At 38.6% G+C, this 10440-nt stretch overlaps 1 protein-coding gene across 1 annotated transcript; it reads left to right on the top strand.

The window, feature by feature from the left end:
• The first annotated feature begins 677 nt into the window (after positions 1-677).
• Positions 678-3493, top strand: arl14ep (ADP-ribosylation factor-like 14 effector protein). Its single transcript, XM_018683402.2, has 5 exons — positions 678-996; positions 1304-1499; positions 1591-1719; positions 2408-2448; positions 2937-3493. Exons 1-5 carry the CDS (start codon positions 926-928, stop codon positions 3163-3165), a joined length of 666 nt encoding a protein of 221 aa, XP_018538918.1. The 5' UTR covers positions 678-925; the 3' UTR covers positions 3166-3493.
• The last annotated feature ends 6947 nt before the right edge of the window (positions 3494-10440 follow it).

The following is a 10440-nucleotide window of genomic DNA, read 5'->3' as shown; positions in this document are numbered from 1 at the left end:
ATTATATCCATGTTATGTTATTGTTCTAATTATTATAATGTACTATATATATTTATTCAGTAGTATATAGTATATATTTACAGTATACTATACTATAGAATTTACATATCCTTTTTCAAAACAACCAAATGTAACTATCTGGGTCAAAATGGCCACTGAGAGTGATATTATATACCTTATTATTATTGATGCATTAATGTATAATCAGCATTATAATGCTGTAATTGTTGAGATTGAGATTGGGCTATTTATAACTATTTGTCTGAATAGTTTGATCTATAACCATGAATTAATTATACAATCTAAGAAAATGTTTTGTATATAAAATATTAGTGTGCTAGGTATCTAGGGACTGCAGGTGTGAAAGAAAAGTAATGGAGAAAAAAGCACAACATTTCTCACAGAAAACCAGTATGAATAGTAAAGTGCCTAAAATTGTGCTGCATACTAGCAACCCCCCAATTATTTTAATCTGGGCGGGAACACTCGTGATTTTGAGATTTTTGCCTGATCTATCTGTTTGTAACACATGACATTTAATAAAGTTGGTTCTGTTCATCTACAATGGTTCTGTTTAGATTTCAAAACATTAAGATGTGTGTGAGATCTCTATAATGTTATTTACAGCCCTGGCACAGGCTTATAAACTCTACATTTGTTCACAGATGTATCCCTATTTCTTTGACAGTAAGGAAAGGATTACATCTCCTGTGCTGTAAATTCTGCATGATTGTCGGAGCCGCCGCTAGAGGGCAGAAGCTTCTCGGGCAAAACAGGAAAATGAAGCGGATATACACGTTACATCCACTGAAGAAGAAGACGCTCGACGACTCTGAAAAACAAACATAAACAATCACAACGTGCTGCTGTTTCTTCTTTTAGCGTTTCGGCACTGTATTATTGCAGTTTCTACAAAAGGTACACCATGCCCGTTATTTGTGCGGCAATCGGATGCAACAACAAGTTTGTCAAAGGGTCTGAGATAAGATTTTACAGGTAAGTTTTCACAGGTTGAGCGGAAGGCGTTTTACGTTAAAGGCTATGTAAACCACAAGCATGAGCCTGTTTTAGTGGCAACTTAGCACTGAGGCAGCAAGTTCAAAGTTGCTGTTTTTTGGCTCTTTGGCAAAGCTTTTGGTGGAAACAGTAACCTGCACTTCCACTCTGCCCTTTAACGTGTAATTTCCTGAATATTTATGAAAACGTTATGTCTTGATAAAATGTTGTGCATAAATCAGTGTGTGATGGGTTATGTATCTTGCAGCCTGCTTTGAAACCATCTTCTCCCTCTCCTGTGTGTCAGGTTTCCACTCAGCAAGCCTCAACTTGCAAGCAAATGGGTACACAGCCTGGGGATGAAAAACTTTTTACCAACTGCCAACACCTGCCTCTGCTCAGAGCACTTCAGGACTGACTGCTTCAGGGACTACAACGGCAAACAGTTTCTGAGGGAGGATGCAGTGCCCACCATTTTCTCTCAGGGGCAGGATTCATCAAAGGTGTGCGCGTTTATACAGACTGTTCTTCTGTAATAACAGTTCTTTTTCCAAAAACAAGTCAGCTCGTTCAATAACTGTGAATATTCCACAGATTGAGCTTCGGAAAAGGGGGGTAATACCAAAGGAGTCAAACATTGCAAATCAAATGGGAACACCAGCAGACAGAGACAGAGTGAGAGAAGCTGCCAGTCTACGCAGAGACAAAAGAGGAGGGCTGAGGGTAAGTACATACATATAAATTTGTGCTATAAAGTCTGCTGCTTAACTGCTTAATTTCCACCTGCAGAACTGAATGAAAAATTATATTATTCTAACAAAGAGTTGACTCATTAGTTCAGAGGCTTTGGTAAATACTCTATCAATATAAAGCCAAAATGATCAAAACTATGCAGATATTTAGCAATATTCATCATGCCAGTATTAACTTTAATCATTTTCTTTTATGAATCACACAGAAATACATCCAATGTATAAATTATCAGATCATTATTTTCATGACTGTCAATAGTCTTTATTGTCCTGGGGGACTTCGTTTTCACAGCAACATAAACATACAGGTAACCACACCACAGCATACAGATGACAAGCACATGCACACATGTACATACATCACGCCCATGGACTCTATACAAGGTCATCCAGGCAGTTTGTTTAGTAATGCTGTGGCAGAAAGGACAAAACTTCTGCCACATCGAGCTCTCCTCCATTTCTGTATGCCTGCCAGCAGTAGTTTGAACTACAGACTGAGAGGTTAATCAGTGTCATGTACTCATCATTTTGAATGCTAAACCACAACTAACATTTTTTCAGATGTGTGTTTTCTTCCAAGGGTTAAATATAGCAAACACATCACTTAATGCAATGATAATTTATTTGAGTATAAAATGTGCTTATTTGCTTTGTCCCAGGGAGGACGAGGCAGCCGTGGAGGAAAACAGTTGTCTGACAGGTGAGACACTGTGTGGCTTTTACAACAATTATAACACTTTATGACAAAATAATGGCTGGAAAATACACCCCAGACTGATGCCATCCAATCCTGTGAGTGCTTTCAGAGGGATGGGTTTTCCTCTAGGCTCTAGGTTGTTTAATTAGATTATTCAAATCTAAAACTAGATTTGACCGTTGTTTCATAATGAAGTGAAAGACAAAGCTGTCCCTAGGTTTTTTATCCCTCCTCACTGAGCGCTCCATAATATTAATTGTCATTGCCAGACTGCTGTAGTTGCCAGCAGCGTGGATGTAGGTTTATACAGAGATGGTTTATATTCAGCTGTGATCATTTTACATTGTTGTAGTGTCAGACATAAATAAAAGTGAGAAAGTAATTATGGAAATCCAGTGAGGGGGAAAATGCTTCAAGAAAAGGAAGTCTAATTCTTGTATCAGAATGAACAGATCACACACTGACGTCAGTTTTTCCTCTGGATCGTGCAGACAGTCTATCGGAGCCAAAAGCAGAGTGTATGACAGCAAAGGTCGGCTGCTCTCCAACGGCAATGACATGTGCGACTGTCTGGACGTGGACTGTATGGGTTGCTTCTATCCTTGCCCCGAGTGTGGCTCACGCAAATGTGGGGTCGAGTGCCGTTGCGACAGGAAGTGGCTATACGAGCAGGTGGAGGTAGAAGGTGGAGAGATCATTCGGAACAGGTTTACTATTTAGTCTGCAGTGAGTCTCAGGCTTTTAAATCGCTCAATCCCAGAACCAGGAGGCTTCTGGGAATCAGTTTCTCTCTCCTTGCATTCAGCTCCAAGTCAGGCTTGGGGACCATTCAAGACTGTGATGCTGTTTAAAGGAATATTCCACAATATTAAGTGATATCCGGTTTTGCAGAGCTACAGCCCATAGTAGAAAACTCTGCTGAACAATGTGAGTATTCCACTGAATGATGGATGTGCATTTTATTGTCCCTGTCTTTTAACTTTTTTTTCCTTTTGTTTTCCAATAAAAAAACTGTGTTAATAAACTTTCTTCTTCTAACCTCACGTGATATTTTCATGTCCAGCTGTTTCAAGTGAAACCACAAATTCCACTTTGTCCCAATGAGTTGCTGAATTTCATGTAATTTGTCATACTTTAAGTAGTCTTTAATTTTTACTTGAATTACTTATAGAAGAGAAAAAAATATATCAGGAATCACCTAAAATCAGAAATGGGTTATCAGTTACCTGAACAGCACACCTGGCAGCTGCAAAAAACTGCAATGTAATCCAACGGGCTACTGTCCACATAAAAACACATCCACTAAAGTGCTTGTTTTTGCCACTGACAGGCTCAGATTGGTATTTTAAGTAAGGATTCCTTCAGATAGACCTTTTTAGACCTTTTTATTAAAGAGTAAGATCTTTTTTGTTAAACCAGAGACATTACTATATATCACTTCCAGACTCCATCAACAAAAAACAGCAATTTTACTTTGGAGAACTCAGAAGTTGCTGGAATACTGCTGCCTTGATTGGTTGGTTTGTTTGTGTTATTGTGTGGTATTTAACTTATGTAAGAGATCTTTAAAGAAGGAGAAAAACATTTTGGTCTTTGAAGCATTCAAGCTTCAAAATGCTTCCTATGCACAGCACTTGGAAGCAAATTGTCAAAGCTGCTGTTAAATTAGCAGAATGAATCAGAAGATCACGCTCTCTTCAATAGGAAACAAAACAAGCTTAGTTTAAAGGTCAGACCAGTCCCACTGTATATCTGCCCAGTGCTCTGTCAGAGGCAGTGGTGCAGGGGAAGGTAATCCTTCCTAAATGGCACTTTTTTAGACAGTTAAAAGTCATAATTCCATTATGTGTGTTACAGAAAGCACCACCAATGTGATGTTGTTATATGGCGGCCTTTTAAAGCCATTAATTAATGTAATATGTGCAGAGTCATCTCGGTAATCCAACTAGTAAATTAATGCCCTTATAAAATGTAATTATTTTTTATTTCCATTAGATTAGCACAGACTGGACACACTAGAGGACCTATCTTTTCACTTTCCCCTATAGGTACTGACAAAAGGCAGCAGGCAGCAGCATGACACAGCAGTTCATCATGATGGCTAAAGAAAGAGTTGCAGAACTGCTCAGACAGTAATGTCTCATTTATACACATCCTGCTGTCCTTGAGCTCAGCTGTAGGTCAAGTATCAGGCAGTCCACATCTGCTTTGCCTCCACATCCTCTACTTATTTCCAGGGAACACTGAAGAATTACAATGGCGTATATTTCTGTTTTTAAATGGCTTGTAAATTAAATGCTAGGAGATGTGATGTGCAGTCAATTTACCATAACATCATACAAAACATCTTGTTTTAATAAATGTAGGAATGCTGTCCTGTTATATTTGCTATGTTTTCATTGCTGCTGTCCTCATAATGCATTTTACAGCTCATTTTTTAAAGGGCTACATATAAATGAAGCTTATTAATATTTATAAAACCAAGTCAATGAGAGCAGAGAGCAAGTCATTCATCAAAGCAGCTGAAGTTTTCCTCCAAACTCAGATTTAAGTTCAAGTTAAAATATTTTTCACAGTGAGAAAAATCATGTTGCACCAGTTCCAAGTACAGGAGATGCTCCAAAACCAGATATCACCTTTTAAATGACACCCACTCTCTCTATTCTGACTGCCGGTGGGAATATTAATCACACACAGTTACTGTTATGTTGATGTTAAGAGTAATATCAGGACATTTTGTTCAGATAGCAGCCCAGTTTTTTGTGTGTTCATTGCTTAAAAGATAAGTTTATGACTAGAGCCATTTATAAGAAATTGAATCCATCATGTCATGTTTTAGCCAAGCTAGCGGTATGATAGTAATACATAATAATAAAACATAACAATATCTTGATAGGTACTGGACCGATTGCCATGAATTTTGGCACACATATTCATGTTCCTCAGAGGATGGTGCTCACTAGTGATGGGAATTATGGCTCCGTTCCTTTCCGAGAGCTGTTATTGTTCTTATTTCTTTTTGGCTGGAAGATCAAGGCCAGATCAATAAACACAAATGACTGTCCTTGACTGATTGACTGACTGACGAAGTTACACCACTGGTCAGCCAAGTGTTTCCCCATTGGCCATCACTCTGTCAAAATGAATCGGTGTAAACAGTGGGGGGTGGGGGACGGGCTCCACACAACAAACAGTGCACTGTAGAAAATATGTATGTACAATAAAAATATAAAATTTACACAAATAATACAAAAAATTTACACAATGCAGTAGAAAAAGAAAATTGTAAACAAGTATAAATAAGTAGGGAGCCTCGAGCAGCTACGTCCGTGTGCACCGCCATCTTGGACCAAAAAAAAAGGTTGAGGTTGGTGATCACCCGGGGTCACCACCAGGTGAACGGATTTCCACAAAAGTCATGATCCCCAGAGGGACTTGAGTAATTTTGATCCCCTGATTTTTCATCTAGTGTCACGATCAGATAAAAATTCTATTTTGTCAAACCAGTGAAGGGTAGCAGCTCTGCCTCTTACACGTTTCAGTTCACTCTCATTGATTTAAATCACACATTAATTAAACTTGAGAGGCCAAACCAGGATATCACACAACATTATGAAGCAAATACAAGAAAAGTACAACATAGTAATTTCTGCCCAAATTAAAACAGTTTTCTCCTGCAAATCCCTGGAAAGTACATAGTATTCATGTGCCCAGTCAGAGCCCTGTGTGCTTTTAGCAGCAGTCAAAAAGAGCGCAGTGATGATAAGTATTTGGAACCTCTAAAAAAATCTACTGTCCTTAGTTTAAAAAAATCAACTCAAGGAAGAATTCATCACAGCCTGACACAAAGCCATCCACTACATGACCGTGTCCATTTCCTCCCTCCAGCAGTGACGGCAGAGCGAGAGTCGTCTGTAAACTTGATAAAATGTCCATCTAAATATTGGCTGCAGCAGTCATTAGAGAGGAGAGAGCACAAACCTCCAGGGAGCTGCTGGGTAAAAACAAAGCTGCTATTAAAGGACACCAATGACCCGAACGGGCTGAAATCTGTCAGCATATATCCAGCCTGCAGTGTTCACATTGAACCGCAGACGTGACTGAAGAGTCTGTGTGAGCGTGTGGAGCTGAGTAGAGTCAAAGGCTGAAACAAAATCCATGAACATGAGTGTGAAAAGGTCTGAGGTTCTTCTGGATGTTTCTGAAACTTCTTTCACTCCTATATGTGTTCAAGTATTTAGTATTATGAATCTGATGAACTGCTAGCCTGTTTTACTAAATTCAGGATAAACTATTAGTCACGTAATTGATTCAATGTCATTAGCTTTGCAGGAATTTGTTCATACGACAACTTTAAATTTGATCTGATGATGGTGCCATGTAAAAGGTTATTGTGAGTCATCCTGATGCTCACGTGAATGTATATACAAAATGTAATAGCAACAGTTGTTGAGATATTTCAGCCTCTATCAGTGAAAGTTAATGGATTGACTGACCGACCCTAGGAGTAAAGAACGCCAATATTAGCTCATTCCACCATTTGTTGCTTTTCTTATTCTATATTGCAAATCTGTGGAAATTTGTTGGTCCAAGTCCTACTTTGAAGACATCACTCTGAGCAATTTTTTTTAGAAAACAAACAATGAGCTGACAGACATATTAATCAATAATAAAAAAATAATCATTACCCCCAGCCCTAAAGTCATTTATCGTTCTGGTTTTGTCTATTTAGCTCTGGGCAGAAATCCACAAATTCATTTAAACCTCTGGCAAGTTTGTTGGTTTGTGAGCAGCTAATCTCTTAAACATAACATCAGATTTCCTTAAAAATTGCTGCTCAGCCTCTGGCCAAAGAACAATTAATCAGAGGTTGGCATCGATGCAGATATGGGATTCCCATCACTATTGTCTTTTCTTAGTTGCAACTCACAGAGATAGTAGACACTGATTTCCAACTTTTGCTTTAGGGTTTAGGACTGATCAATTCAATTTAACCCCAGCTGTAAGTGGTCGAAATTTTGTCTTTGGGGAATTATTCAGCACTGGTGCAGGTTTGTGCTCTTCTAATGCCTTTTATTTGCCAGGAATAACACTCTGGAGAACTGCTTTATTTCTATCCTTCTCAGATTCCTTCATGCCACCTCTATCCTCTGCTGGCTGCAAACCTCAGGCTGCTTCTTGTGGAATATAAAATGTTGATGCTGTGATATATCACTGGCTAGTCTCACATAGTACCTTCAGGGTATAGTCCATCTCTGCATGCTTGCACTCCTCTGCTACAAGCAGCCTACAGTAGGTCAGCTTCGCCTGCAGGGTCAGACATGGCCACATCTAGCCTTAACTTTTCCTCCAAGCCTGCAACCAACAAGCTGAAAACTTGACTGACAGCTCACCCTCAGTGTGCCACTGAAGCAAGTATGAGACATTTGTGTGAAATCTTGTCATAATTAGCGTATGAAATCTTGAGTTATGGCCAAAAAAAATGGTTTGTGAAGTCACAGTGACCTTAACCTTTGACCTCTGGCCACCAAAATCTAATGAATTCACCCTTGAATCCAAGTGAGTGTTTGTGCCAAATTTGAAGAAATTCCTCAACGCATTCCTGAGATTTCACGTGAATGGGATGTATGGACGGACAACCCAAAAACATAATAACATGCATCTGGTAATGGCTGTTGCCAGCGTGAAGGCATAACAATACTTTCTGTAATCTCCCCACATCTTATTTCTTTTCCAACCTGTCCAATCATTTATCATTTCATTGATTGTTTCACTTGTAAAGGCACTTTGGCTTTAACCCTTGCACTACTGGCTGTTTTCTACTGTCGCATTCAAAATGACTATGGATTAAAGCTAATTGCAAAAATGTTAAACGATTATTTCTCCAAAATCTGAATAAGACACTGTTATGTTGCTTTGTTATAAATATAGGATGCTACTTTGAAGATTAACCCATACTATCAGAACTATAAGTGAGAATATCTCGATCCCCGCAGCTTCAATTTTGACAGTTCGTTGTTTAATTTGTCTCTTGTGAGTACCCAAACCTTCTGAAAGTGTAATACTAAATTGTGCCCATTTATGAGAATAACCTTGTCAAATAGGGAAATGATACATAGTACTAAAATTTCAGTCCTTAAAAAATTACTAAGCTGTCACAACCGCCCACATTCACATGTGTGTCACTCTTCTCTCCATTTCTTCACTCTTGTAAAATATTCAATTTTACAAGCAATAGGAACAAATATTTCATCATTTGGAGCTACTCTTTTTACCAACTAGAAAAAAAGGGAAATAACTGGGGAAATGGGAAATAACTGACCCTGCTCTCTCCTGCCAGGGTCATAACTGTTGTGCCTTAGAGTAAACATTAAATACTAAAATAAATCACAACACAATGGTTTTCTCAATGACATTCCTACACTGCACTCCTGCTGACAACACATTATACTGCTAACCTGAATTACTGTAGACACCGTCCACACTAAACGAGGTCTTGTTAGGGTAAAGCTGGTAAGTTGCCAAGTCACAACACTGTAGGTAGTAATTAACAGCTTGTCATGTTAATGAGTCACTTCTCTGTCACGAGCAGGGGCCTCAGGTTCGTCCAGCTCTCCAGATTAATAAGATGTTATGCTAACAAGCTGCAGACTCAGGCAGGCCACACCTGCTTTTGGCTAAAAACAAGCCATTTCCATACTATCATAGAAACAATGACAAGTCTCCAGTGGACTTAAGGGCAGAGAGCTGATTTATTATTCTTCTCATTTCTTTGCAGGGATGTCCATTAGTTCTGCCTTGGTGGAGTTTTGGATTCTAGCTTCCTGAATTTTAAGGCAAAACTCAGCTGTCTGAGATAAAGACAATGCAGTCGTGCAGACCAGAAGCAGACACTCATTTTTATTGGTCAGTGATTGAGACAATATTTCATGTTTTTGTTGACTGCTCATAATAAATCTTCCTCAATCCAATATTGGCTGTTTGCACTTTCTGTTGTTTCAGGCAGTTTGATGAGCAGTTACCTGTATTACAGGGCAAATAATTCAGTATGACACAATATAATATTGGCTGGCATAAACAGCCAGCAACTGGGAAATTGTTGGTATTGAGGTAATGCAATGTACACAGGCATTAAAAGAATTTGACATTTTGAGAAATATACTTATTTACTTTCCAGATGAGACATCATTACCAGTTTCATATCTGTATGGTAATTATGATGAGAAAGCCAGGAGTTGTCTGCTGGACTACAGCTATTTCCCCTACTTCCAGTCTTTATGCTGAGCTAAGCTAACCATCTCCTTAAGCTTTATATCTACAGACAAACAAGAGTTACATAGAGCTTCTCATCTAATATTAGGCAAAAAAAGTGAATAAGCGAAGAAAGAAGAAGTGATAGAAATAGATGCAAAATACTGTCATTGATTTAAACTGGTCGAGACAGCTCTTGGCAAGTAAAGGAATAAAGTTTGATGCTGAACTTACAAAACCTTACAAATAGCTCAGTGCAGAAAAAGTAAAAAAGTGGCAGCATCACCACAACTGGGACAATATTGCAATAATGTCTCAAGCACAGAAACAAATACCACCACTAGCATATGTATATATAAGCCACTGATCATTGTGGACCTTGGTGGAACTTTTGGATCTATTCCAAATTCTATATTTTCACTTCCACTTGTCTTTTTCTTACAGGATGACCTCCAGTTGAAAACCTGAATTCGCAGAATTATTGAATTTTAGGGGTTAGTCACCGTGGTCAGGGCAGAAATGGGAAACTGTTGGGGGGGGCATTTAATCTCTAGTCTGCCGTTGAGCCTTTAAAGTCACTCTGCTATCTCACTGATACATCTACAGAGAATTTCTTTTGTACTGAATTATCACATTTTCTCTGCGTTGACAAATTGTTTGAGGTATTGACAACTACAGAACAGAGCAGAGCATGTTGAAATGTGCTGCTAATAATACGAACTGACTTATGATTTTGGATTAAAG

Source organism: Lates calcarifer, linkage group LG2 (assembly GCF_001640805.2).
Source record: "Lates calcarifer isolate ASB-BC8 linkage group LG2, TLL_Latcal_v3, whole genome shotgun sequence".
Lineage (NCBI taxonomy): Eukaryota > Metazoa > Chordata > Actinopteri > Centropomidae > Lates > Lates calcarifer.
This window is presented reverse-complemented; position numbering and strand designations above follow the sequence as displayed.

Excerpts from the sequence above, each read along its gene's own strand:
- arl14ep (XM_018683402.2), top strand. The coding sequence starts at position 926 with ATGCCCGTTATTTGTGCGGCAATCGGATGCAACAACAAGTTTGTCAAA. Across the intron at positions 1,720-2,407 it reads ACAAAAGAGGAGGGCTGAGG|GGAGGACGAGGCAGCCGTGG; the intron begins GTAAGTACATAC and ends GCTTTGTCCCAG. Across the intron at positions 2,449-2,936 it reads GGAAAACAGTTGTCTGACAG|ACAGTCTATCGGAGCCAAAA; the intron begins GTGAGACACTGT and ends TGGATCGTGCAG.